General features: G+C 40.7%; 1 protein-coding gene across 1 annotated transcript in view; it reads right to left on the reverse strand.

The window, feature by feature from the left end:
- Positions 1-4,503: 4,503 nt before the first annotated feature.
- The window catches only part of HMGN1 (high mobility group nucleosome binding domain 1), a 9,786-nt gene continuing 3,439 nt past the window's right edge, over positions 4,504-10,850 (reverse strand). Inside the window, exons 4-7 of the mRNA XM_011954218.1 lie at positions 10,657-10,689; positions 10,403-10,450; positions 7,292-7,420; positions 4,504-5,349 (exon numbers count right to left, since the gene is read on the reverse strand). Coding sequence (XP_011809608.1) covers positions 5,220-5,349; positions 7,292-7,420; positions 10,403-10,450; positions 10,657-10,689 — 340 coding nt within the window. The 3' untranslated portion in view covers positions 4,504-5,219. The remainder of the gene's footprint in view (positions 5,350-7,291; positions 7,421-10,402; positions 10,451-10,656; positions 10,690-10,850) is intronic.

Genomic DNA, 10,850 nt, shown 5'->3' on the forward strand with positions numbered 1-10,850 from the left:
AGACAGAGTCTCGCTCTGTCACCCGGGCTGGAGTACAGTGGCAGATCTCGGCTCACTGCAACCTCTGCCTCCTGGGTACAAGTGATTCTCCAGTCTTAGCCTCCCGAGTAGCTGAGACTATAGGCGCCCACCACAGGCGAATTTTTGTATTTTAGTAGACATGGGGTTTACGCTTGTTGGCTCGGCTGGTCTCACACTCCTGACTTCAAGCTCAAGTGATCTGCCCACCTTGGCCTCCCAAAATGCTGGGATTTCAGGCGTGAGGCACCATGCAGGGCCCCTAAATGATTTCTTACTTTATACTTTTTGAGGTTTTAAAAAATGTAATCCTGGTCGGGTGCGGTGGCTCACGCCTCGAATCCCAGCACTCTGGGAGGCCGAGGCGGGTGGATCACCTGAGGTCAGGAATTCGAGACCAGCCTGGCCAACATGGTGAAACCCCGTCTCTATTAAACGTACAAAAAACTAGCCAGGCGTGGTGGCAGGCGCCTGTAATCCCAGCTACTCAGGGGGCAGAAGCAGGAGAATCGCTTGAACCCAGGAGGCAGAGACTGCAGTGAGCAGAGATCGCACCATCGCATTCCAGCCTGGGGGACAAGAGCAACACTTCATCTCAAAAAAAAAAAAAAATGTAATCCTAGCTTTCACAATCTTGAAATAAAAACAATTAGTACCAATTGATGAGCTGCTTCCCATCATCTATTTAAGTCTAATGTTTAGAAATTCTCAATTCTAATTCTCAAAATTCCTTGGTGTTTCAACCAAGTATTTCTGTGGCAAACTCCTGGAACAAAGGGGGATTGTGATAAGCAGACACATCTTTAGGTCTATCTGTGTGGGTTAGCAGAGATTAGTTTTTAGTTTGACAATGCTTGTTTTAACGCGAAAAAGTCTAAATGTCTGACAAATCATATATTCTTGAAATAAAATGCTACACAGTGCTTACAAATGCTATGTAAGTGTATTCATTAACATGGAAGAAAGGTCACAGTATGATAAAGACTACAAAATAGGATGCACAATACCACTTTGTATAATCATGTAAGCATAGAATAGGATCTGAGAAAAATGCATCTTTAAATAGCTACTTAAATAGTTGTTTAAGTAAGCGAATTATGGGTGATTTTAGCTTGTCTGCAGTTCCTGAGTTTTTTTTCCAATGAGTATTAGTTGCTTCCCTATGATGACACACATCTATTTGTCATCCCTGCCTCTGTCCATCCCCCTAACCTCATCCCTAACCCCACAAGACTTTTATACACATTTCCCAAACTGCTACAACAGAACAGAACTTCCCCCGAGGCCTCCATGATTACCAAGAATCCAAGTACTAAGTACCAAGATCTGTGCCTTAAATCCTGATTAACCCACATTTGGCGCACGTCAAGCTCAATCCCTGAGAAGCCAAGAGAATGCAGGGTTCTCGTTCACTAGTTTTTCTAATCAACCAATTGCTGTCTGATAAGTTCTCTTCCTTATACTTTTAGATGTCTGATACAGGTACAGCCAGTCAACCATTCTCATCACTCAAAAGTACTGTTGACTCTGTTTAAAGGGCAAGAAACTAACTTTCTGTACTGATCCCAGAAAATATGCCTCATGTGGCTTTTGAGACAAGATCTTTGTACTCCAGGTTGGAGTGCCGTGGCACAATGATAGCTCACCGCAGCCTCGAAATCCTGGGCTTGTGATCGTCCTTCGTCAGCCTCCTGAGTAGCTGGGACTACAGACATGCACCACCATGGTCGGCTGATTTTTAAAATTTTTTATAGAGACTGGGTCTCGCTGTTGCTCAGCCTGATTCTGAACTGAGGCTCAAGCAATCCTCCTACCTTGGCCTCCCAAAGCACTGGTGTGACTGCCACACCCAGCCCCCAGGGTGGCTTAGTTAAAAAACTTTTTTTCCTTTGACAGTTAAAGTTGGTTTATTGTAAACATGTGTGTCCTGGCCAGGTGCGGTGGCTCATGTCGGTAATCCCAGCACTTTGGGAGGCCGAGGTGGGCGGATCATGAGGTCAGGAGTTTGAGACCAGCCTGACCAACATGGTGAAACCCAGTCTCTAATAAAAATGCAAAAAAATTAGCCGGGTGTGGTGGTGCACGCCTGTAATCTTAGCTACTCAGGAGGCTGAGGCAAGAGAGTTGCTTGAACCTAGGAGGCAAAGGTTGCAGTGAGCTGAAATCACACCACTGCACTCCAGCCTGGGCGACAGAGAGACTCCATCTCAGAAAAAACAACAACAAAAGGTGTTCCTTCCTGTGGGTGGGACGAAAAAAAAAGGAAAATGTGCAGCCTTAGGGCTAGCAAACACCCGAGTAATTGGTCAGATTTAACAAGGCAAGGCTTGCTCCAACAAAACGTAGAAAAGCCTAACGGAGTAGTTCAAGGTAGGATCTTTTTTTTTTTTTTTTTTTTTTTTTTGAGACGGAGTCTCGCTGTGTCACCCAGGCTGGAGTGCAGTGGCCAGATCTCAGCTCACTGCAAGCTCCGCCTCCCGGGTTTACGCCATTCTCCTGCCTCAGCCCTCAGAGTAGCTGGGACTACAGGCGCCCGCCACCTCGCCCGGCTAGTTTTTTGTATTTTTTAGTAGAGACGGGGTTTCACCGTGTTAGCCAGGATGGTCTCGATCTCCTGACCTCGTGATCCGCCCGTCTCGGCCTCCCAAAGTGCTGGGATTACAGGCTTGAGCCACCGCGCCCGGCCCAAGGTAGGATCTTAAAGTACTTCCGTTATGCTTTTCTACAATGTTTTTGGTATTAATCTATAAGCCAAAATCCTGTACCTGTTTTATTTTGTAAGAAAAACTAGTGATTTCTTTCAATGTGTCATTACGACGAGTATAGAACGATTGAAAAAATCTGTGACTCGAAAACATCTATTACCACTCTCAGGGGTGGGAAGTTTGGGGATTGCAACTAACTAAACACTGGTAGATGGGTTCTAGGGTTAAAAGGCTTAACAGAAACTCATCTATTCTACCTACACTTCAGAATTAAAGGCAAATCTGTTCATCACCCTTTCAGGCCTCCATCGTGTAATGACCAACGGTGCTTAGGTGGCTCCTAGTCCTTCCCCATCATCCCCCAGGGGTTATCAAAGCTTCTTTGCTGTCAGTTCATCCCACGTCACCAACCTTTGCATTTGCTTTTACTGTATCCTTACTATTCCCTATGAACTGTGTTCTGGCAGTCCGTGCAGAGATCTATGATCCCACAGGGCTTGGTTTTAAAGGATTCTTGCCTACTAATCAGGCCATAGACAAAACCACACACCAAGTGTACAGAGGTTTGAATTCTGTTCCAAGGACCCCTCTTTAGTGATAACCTCAGCAAGGTCTGTTCTCTGGCCGTTTTCACTGTTGCCCTACACCCCTTCTACAGACTATAGAAGGCAAAATGAGAATACAATGTGTATGAAAGCCAATCTGGAAAATACATACCATACGAGATTTAGTTGTAGCTTTTTTTTTTTGAGACCAAGTTTCACTCGTCACCTGGGCTGGAATGCAATGGTGTGAACTCGGCTTACTGCAACCTCTACCTCCTGGGTTCAAGCAATTCTGCCTCAGCCTCCTGAGTAGCTGGGATTACAGGTGCCCACCACTAAGCCCAGCTAATTTTTAAATTTTTATTAGAGATGGGGTCTCACCTTGGCCAGGCTGGTCTCAAACTCCTGACCCCACGTGATCTACCCACCTCAGCCTCCCAAAGTGCTGGGATTACAGGTGTAAGCCATCATGCCCGGCCTACTCTGTACTTTAACCTCAAACGAAGAGCTAGGAATTATGTATTTGCGTTGATTCAAAGGATATTGGATTGTTTTTCCCTTAAACCAAGTCAAGCAACTTCAAAGGACATAGCAGGTATTAAAGCAGTTATGTTTCATGTATCAGCCAACAATGAACCACATCACGGTCCCGTATTATATAATAGTGTACCTTCTCTTTAGATACACAAGTACTTACCATTCTATTACAACTCCTTATAGTATTCACATAACAATATGCTGTACAGGTCTGTTGGCTAGCAGCAATAGGTTAAACCATACAGCCTACATATGTAATAGGCTATGCCACTGAGGTTTGCATAAGCACTCTTTATGGTGTTCACACACAGAAACTGCCTAACCATGTGTTTCTTAGACTGTATCCAGTCAGTGGTGACCCAACACTGTATTAAACAAAAATTTAAAATTTCACTTAAAAAAAAAAAAAGTAAGATCAAATATGGAATTTTTTTTTTTTTTGAGATAGGGTCTCACTCTGTTGGCCAGGCTGGAGTGCAGTGGTGCAATTTGGACGTGCTGCAACCTCCACCTCACAGATTCAAGCCATTCTCCTGGCTCAGCCTCCCGAGTAGCTGGGATTACAGGCACCGGCCACCACACCCAGCTAATTTTTTTGTATTTTTAGTAGGGACAGGGTTTCACTATGTTGGCCAGGCTCAAATGTGGAAATTCCGTAAATAAAATGTAAACCAGAATTTAATGAATGTGCTCCAAAATATTTTCATAATTGAGATTTTATTGGTTGAGGACCAGTACAGACATTTCAATTTGTACACAATTCTTAACATATGTAACGAAATTCTAAAAAGCCATGTATTGTAATTCTTTTTTAAAGTTATTCCAGTGACTTTCCAGCTTAAAATTTGGAAGCAAATTTTCCTTAAGAGGCTATCAAGTACCAGTTTCTTCACATGTTGGTCAGCTGTTACATATGGCCCACCAGTTCACAACTGAACAGCATGTACACTACATATTCAAATCTGTAATCTTTCACAGCACAGTAACAAAGTTATTAGGAAAACAGGACTGCCACAACCAAAGATGCTACAGAGTGCACACAATTCTGACAGGGAGCGCCGTGATCAAGGAGTGGTTTTCTTTAGGAAACAATTCTACTAAAAAACATGAGAATAGAAGTAAAATAAAATATTCAAGACATTAAATGCAGGACTGACTCCATATTGCCATTTAATATGCTTTGTATTATAGGATATAAAAACTAACCCCCATCTATGGAATGTTAAGCTGGCACCCAAGACAGTCAAAGCCTCCCATAATTCAATATCCCACACTATTTTCTGGTTGTACCAAAAAATAAACAACCAGCAAATGATTTCACCTCTTAAAAAAAAGCATTTACACTTAAAAAATGGGATGAGGTGGGATTCCCTCCTTCTTAAAAATGTTTCTAGAGCTACTAAAAAACTTGCATTTACAAAATAGTTGATAAAAATATTCCTCTGGATTGTACAAGAAGGGAGACAGGGACCACTGGTAAGACATGGTATATGGTATTAATCAGACTTGGCTTCTTTCTCTCCTGCTTCATCAGAGGCTGGACTCTGCAAAAGAAAGGAAATTGAGATCTTTAGCACTTAACACATTGTCATTTTATTTATATGCAACTATCAGGTCTTTAAAAAAGTCAGTAATCTTTATTTGTAAAGTCACCTACTCTTGTTAAAAAACTTTTGTAACCGCCCCCCACCCCAAATCAATACTTGCGGCACTTCCATTGTCATGTGCATATACAGAGCAGCAAAAAAATGTGAGCTGCACCACATGTACATTCGAAGCTGAGGTCACTCTGTCTTCTTGTTTCAGCTCTGATGCCATAAACAACTGTTTTTCTGGTCTACTTAGTGCCATGTATTTTACATCTTTGTGCTTTTTACTGATGATTTTGCTGTTTAAAATGGCCCCCAAGCATCCTGTCCAAGTGCTATCTAATGTTGCTAAATTCAAGGCTGTGATGTGCCACACAGAGAACGTATGTGTTGGACAGCTTTGTTCAGGTACGAATTACAGTGCGACTGGTAGTGAGTTCGATGTGAATTGAACACACATTAATTAAGGCATGTGTGACCAGAAATACACATGTAACAAAGTCATGTATTTATCAGTTGATGAAAATGTTGTGATCAGAGGTTTGTAGGAACCCAATCCTGTATTTCCCCTATGTGAAACGGTTTCATACTTGTGGCAGCCTTATATTAATAAAACACAGCTATAAACAAGAGAGAACCAAACTGTAATTTGATAATATGTACTGGAAGGTCAAGTTCTTCCTTTAAAATCAGAACTAGATTAGCAATGTGATCTTATTATCACACAATATTTGATGTATGGTTAGAATTAAGAAGTACAGGTCAGGAGTGGTGGCTCATGCCTGTAACGGCAGCACCTTGGGAGGCCGAGGTGGGCGGATCACCTGAGGTCAGGAGTTTGAAACCAGCCTGGCTAACATGGTGAAACCCCGTTTCTACTAAAAATACAAAAAATTAGTTGGGCGTGGGGGTGCAGGCCTGTAATCCCAGCTACTCGGGAGGCTGAGGCAGGAGAATCCACTTGAACCCGGGAGGCGGAGGTTGCAGTGAGCCGTTCCAGCACTGCACTCCAGCTTGGGCAACAAGAGCCGAAACTCTATCTCAAAAAAGAAAAAAAAAAAAAAAAGGGGAATTAAGAAATACAAGTTAAAAAAACAAAACTGTGATTGTAAATTTCTTAATTTAGAAGTTTACAACTTAAGAATTTAATATCAAAGAATTTGATATTTATCAAATTCTTAAGTGATAAAAAATTTATCAAAATTTAAAAATCAATATACTAAATTACTTACCTTTCTAGTTTAGTTAATATAACAAACATAAAATAAAGAGGCCTGGCTTAACTGAACCTTGCAGTTATTTTTTAAGAAACAGCTTCCAGGCTAAAGGAGTACAGTGGTGTTCACAACAAATCAATCAAAACCTCTTACAGATTTCTTTGTTCCTTCTCTACTCCCACTGCTTGGTTAGTAAGAAAAAACATCTTTTCCCCATAGCTTAAAACAATAAAGATTCAGCCTGGGTAACAGACACTGTCTCTAAAAATAAAGATTAATGACACTAGTCTTTTTACTTGCTTTATGTATGTTATTATCTAGATCTTTAAGAAAAAAACAAACAAAAACATTTTCATTAGAAATGAAAGTGGGAAAAATATGCCAGGAAAAATGCAAGTAAGGATAATAAACTTTTGAAAATATATTTAAAAGCAACATCCAGAATATAAAAACAAAACAAAGATTAAACTATATCTGAAATTGAGCATATTAAAATTTCTTGCTCTTAAACCATTTACATATTTACTTTCCAATAAGATAAATCATAAACCATTTGTCCATTCATTTTGGGATACTGTACAAAACTTTGTTCAATATTATAATGAATACTGTTATCTGCTACAAAAAACGTACAATTTAGTATCTACTGTTCAGAGTCAACACACACAAACACTTCTGACCTCCTCAGTTTTCGTTTCCCCGTTTTCTGCAGGTAAATCTTCTTTAGTTTCTTGGTTAGCCACTTCGGCCTGTTTTCCCTTTGCTCCCCTTTTCCCTTTTGTTTGCACTTTTTTGTCTGAAGATTTATCCTATGATAGAATAAGAATATATTTTAAGCACAAACTTTACCCCTTATTTACATTTTGTTTTTACTTTTCCCCCTTCATGTCAGACAAGTAATGTAAACAATGGTGCTGACTTCATAGCAAGGTTTGAGAGAGGGACATCTCACACACAAGCGTGAAAACCCAATTTTCAAGCTTATGAAAGGATCTCATTTTGTATAGACTGTACCATAATAGCTGTCACATTAATGTCTATCACACATCAGCTGATATACCTATTACATGAGACAACTTAGGGTTCACCCCAGTAATCAGGAAAACAGTGTATGCTAAGGAGATTTTAATAGTGCTTGCATGTCAAGCCTCATTAGACATATGACAAATCCTAAAGCCCAAGCTATACTTCAGCACTGTCGCCATCATCTACTATTCTCTGCAGTTCCACATGACAGGATAAATGAAGTAGAATACCGGAGGAGTCTCGCCAACTGTATTCCCACCCATCCCCAAATGTGTTGTGAACTTGAACAATATTGTCCTCACAAGACCTTAACCCTCACATTAAGACCATTCACCTGAAAAAAAGCACCATGCCGTACAGTCAGGTTGACTATCCTGCTACAGTTACTCCCTTGATATCATATAATGAGGAACCAAAAGGATCAATTTTGAATTTATCATTTTCATACAGGTGTTTGAAGAATCTGGAAAGTACAGGTATTAAAATGACCATACTAACTTGACACATTAAGTTCAAAATTTAAGCCATGTTAAACAAACATAAAAATACTTCTGGATACCATCCACCAATACTGAGAAGAAAGCTTAACATTTACTTCTTGTTAGTAAGTATGCAACAGCCTAAATTAGTTTAGCCCCCAGTGGGTGGTATAAAAGGCCCATAAGGATACTGACCAATTACTTGAGTTAAAGGGCCATAAAGGCAAGCAAGTAGAGCTCACAACTTCAATGCTAACGTGGGTGGAAAAATCACTGCACGGTGTTCTGTACTAACAGCAGGATTCCACAGACAAAAATCACTACAGGGTGTTCTGTACTAACAGTAGGATTCCACAGACAGCATAATGACTTTTAATACTTCAACATCCTTCGAATAACAAGTGCATCTGAGACAAAACTGCTACTACACACATTGCTACCACGAAGTTTCACAATCACTTCTGTACTGATTTCTAAAGATTTCTCATTAATTTCATAATCATTCCAATACAAAAAATAGAAAACTGGGAAACAGTTAAAATAGAATACACAGTAATACCCTGAATGTGAAATATACCACGTGTAACCATTATCAGCTGATAAGCTAAATAAAACAAAATCAATCAAGTTTCCCGAATGTTTGGACCTTCAAAACATTTAGTTCTAGGGAAATGACACACTGTGACAGATACGCCTTGAAAACATGTCTACTATGTAGTACGAAAATCAATACACCAAGTGCTTACCTTCTGTTTAAAGTCTGATCAACTATGAAGTCAAAGTTGTATTACAGAAACTAGATGTAAAAATGAACAAATCCCTTCTGCCCTTTTTCCTTTGGGAAAGCTGACCTCATAGGCTCCTTCCTCAACAAACACTGACATGCTTACTGTTAGCCTCTCAATTACATCTGATGTCCCAAACCCACGGAGGGTACAACTTGGAACTGTTTCCATTAAAAAATTTACAGTAGATCTCAAGGTGGACAAAGATATATAATAAATAAGAAAAATGTAAAGAGGGAAACAGGCAGATTATTTCAGCCAATTAGTTTTAAAAAAAAACAACAACCCAGAATCAAAAAAGTAATAATATACTGCTCACACCAACATTTTAAACAAGGTCAGCTAATTTTTGAGGCCTTCATCAAGTTTCCGTGCTGTTCTAACTGTATACAGAGAATTACCACATTGTCTTCTGGTAATGAGATTGCAACTTGAAAAACACTATTCTCATACCTTCCTTGAAGCTTTATTTTTAAAAGGATCACAAAGACAGAACTTTCTGTTAAAGAAAACATAGTTAAGATTTTTTACACTCAGCTTTCTACAAAATTTAAAATAAAAAAGAAAAAACATCTTTGTTTTATACCTTTATTTAACAAGGACAAATTTAGTAATTATCCAAGAACTCCTCAATGTCAAGGAAATTAATCTTGCCTCTTCTGATGATTGTGCAGTGCTACACTTCTACCTACACTTTTAGGAAAGAGGTGAAGGCATTAACAAAAAAGCTTTTTGAGACTTCAAATAGCAAACTTTCACCTAAGTTTAGGATAGAAATTAATCACCCCGTGAAGAACATGTAGAGCTTTACAGATGTTGGTTTCAATGCTAGATCCAAACACAAAGTTTACACACGTTTTACACATGTTCTGCTTTTCCACTCTCAAAGTTATCAAACACACGTATACCCAAAGCCAACTTCATTCTGCAGACCTGCGATTCAAATCATGCAATCACGAATTTATTAGGGAGCAACCAAAATCACGGTTTTGTATAACTAATAAAACACTTTTAGAGTAGTGGCGGTTATTTTCTCCGAGATCACAACTTTTGACCTCCCCACTCCCACCCCGTAAAAAGGTTAAAGTTTCCCCAAGTTGGCTTGCAAACTGTATATATAAAAACTTACACGTTCCCTGCCTCAGTCCTAACTTGGCTCTTTTATCATCAAAAGAGAAAGTACAAGCACGCAATTAAAGGCCAACCACCAGCCACAATGTACGCAACGCAAAGAATAAATTTCCTTTGTAGACTTACTAATATTTAATATTTTTTGTCGTACTAAGTCTCCTAACATCTGCAGCAGCATTAGTGTGATATAGTCCTATAAACCAGGATGAATATATCCATTACATTTTACCCCGACCAGAAGAAAAGTTATTTACCGTAGTTATTAAAATATAAAGAAAGCTCAAATAACTAATCAAAATGAAAAGTCCAGCATTAAGGAGCAGTGTAGCCTAAGGCCCCGCTGCACCCCAACGCGCGTTTCGAAGCCTACCTTCGCTGCTGCCTTTTTCGGCTTCGCTTCCACTTTGGCAGGAGGTTTCTGAAAGGCAAAAGTAGCAATGAACGTCCTCACCCGGGACGACCCGCGAAAAACAAACGGTTACGGGGCTCGCTTTACTTACAGCTGACAACCGCGCCGATCTCCTCTTGGGCTTGGAGAAAGAAAAAGGAGAGTCAGCGAGAAAGGCAGGCAGGCCAGCGGCTCACGGGAAACCCACCACCCCCCGCAGAAGGCCCCGAACTCACCTCTTCCTTGGCGGCCCCTTCGGCGGAGTTGACCTGCGGGGACAAGGAGACGGGCGAATGGAGGCGGGCCGCAGTCCCAGGACCCGCGCGCCCGCACGGCCCCGAGAACAATGCCCGGCCGCGTGACGTCACGGCTTCCCGCCGCCCCGTTCGAATCGCCCCCTTGGCTCCCCCAGCCGCCGAATGTTCCAGAA

This window comes from Colobus angolensis, unplaced genomic scaffold, assembly GCF_000951035.1.
Source record: "Colobus angolensis palliatus isolate OR3802 unplaced genomic scaffold, Cang.pa_1.0 Scaffold38, whole genome shotgun sequence".
In the NCBI taxonomy this organism is placed as follows: Eukaryota; Metazoa; Chordata; class Mammalia; order Primates; family Cercopithecidae; genus Colobus; species Colobus angolensis.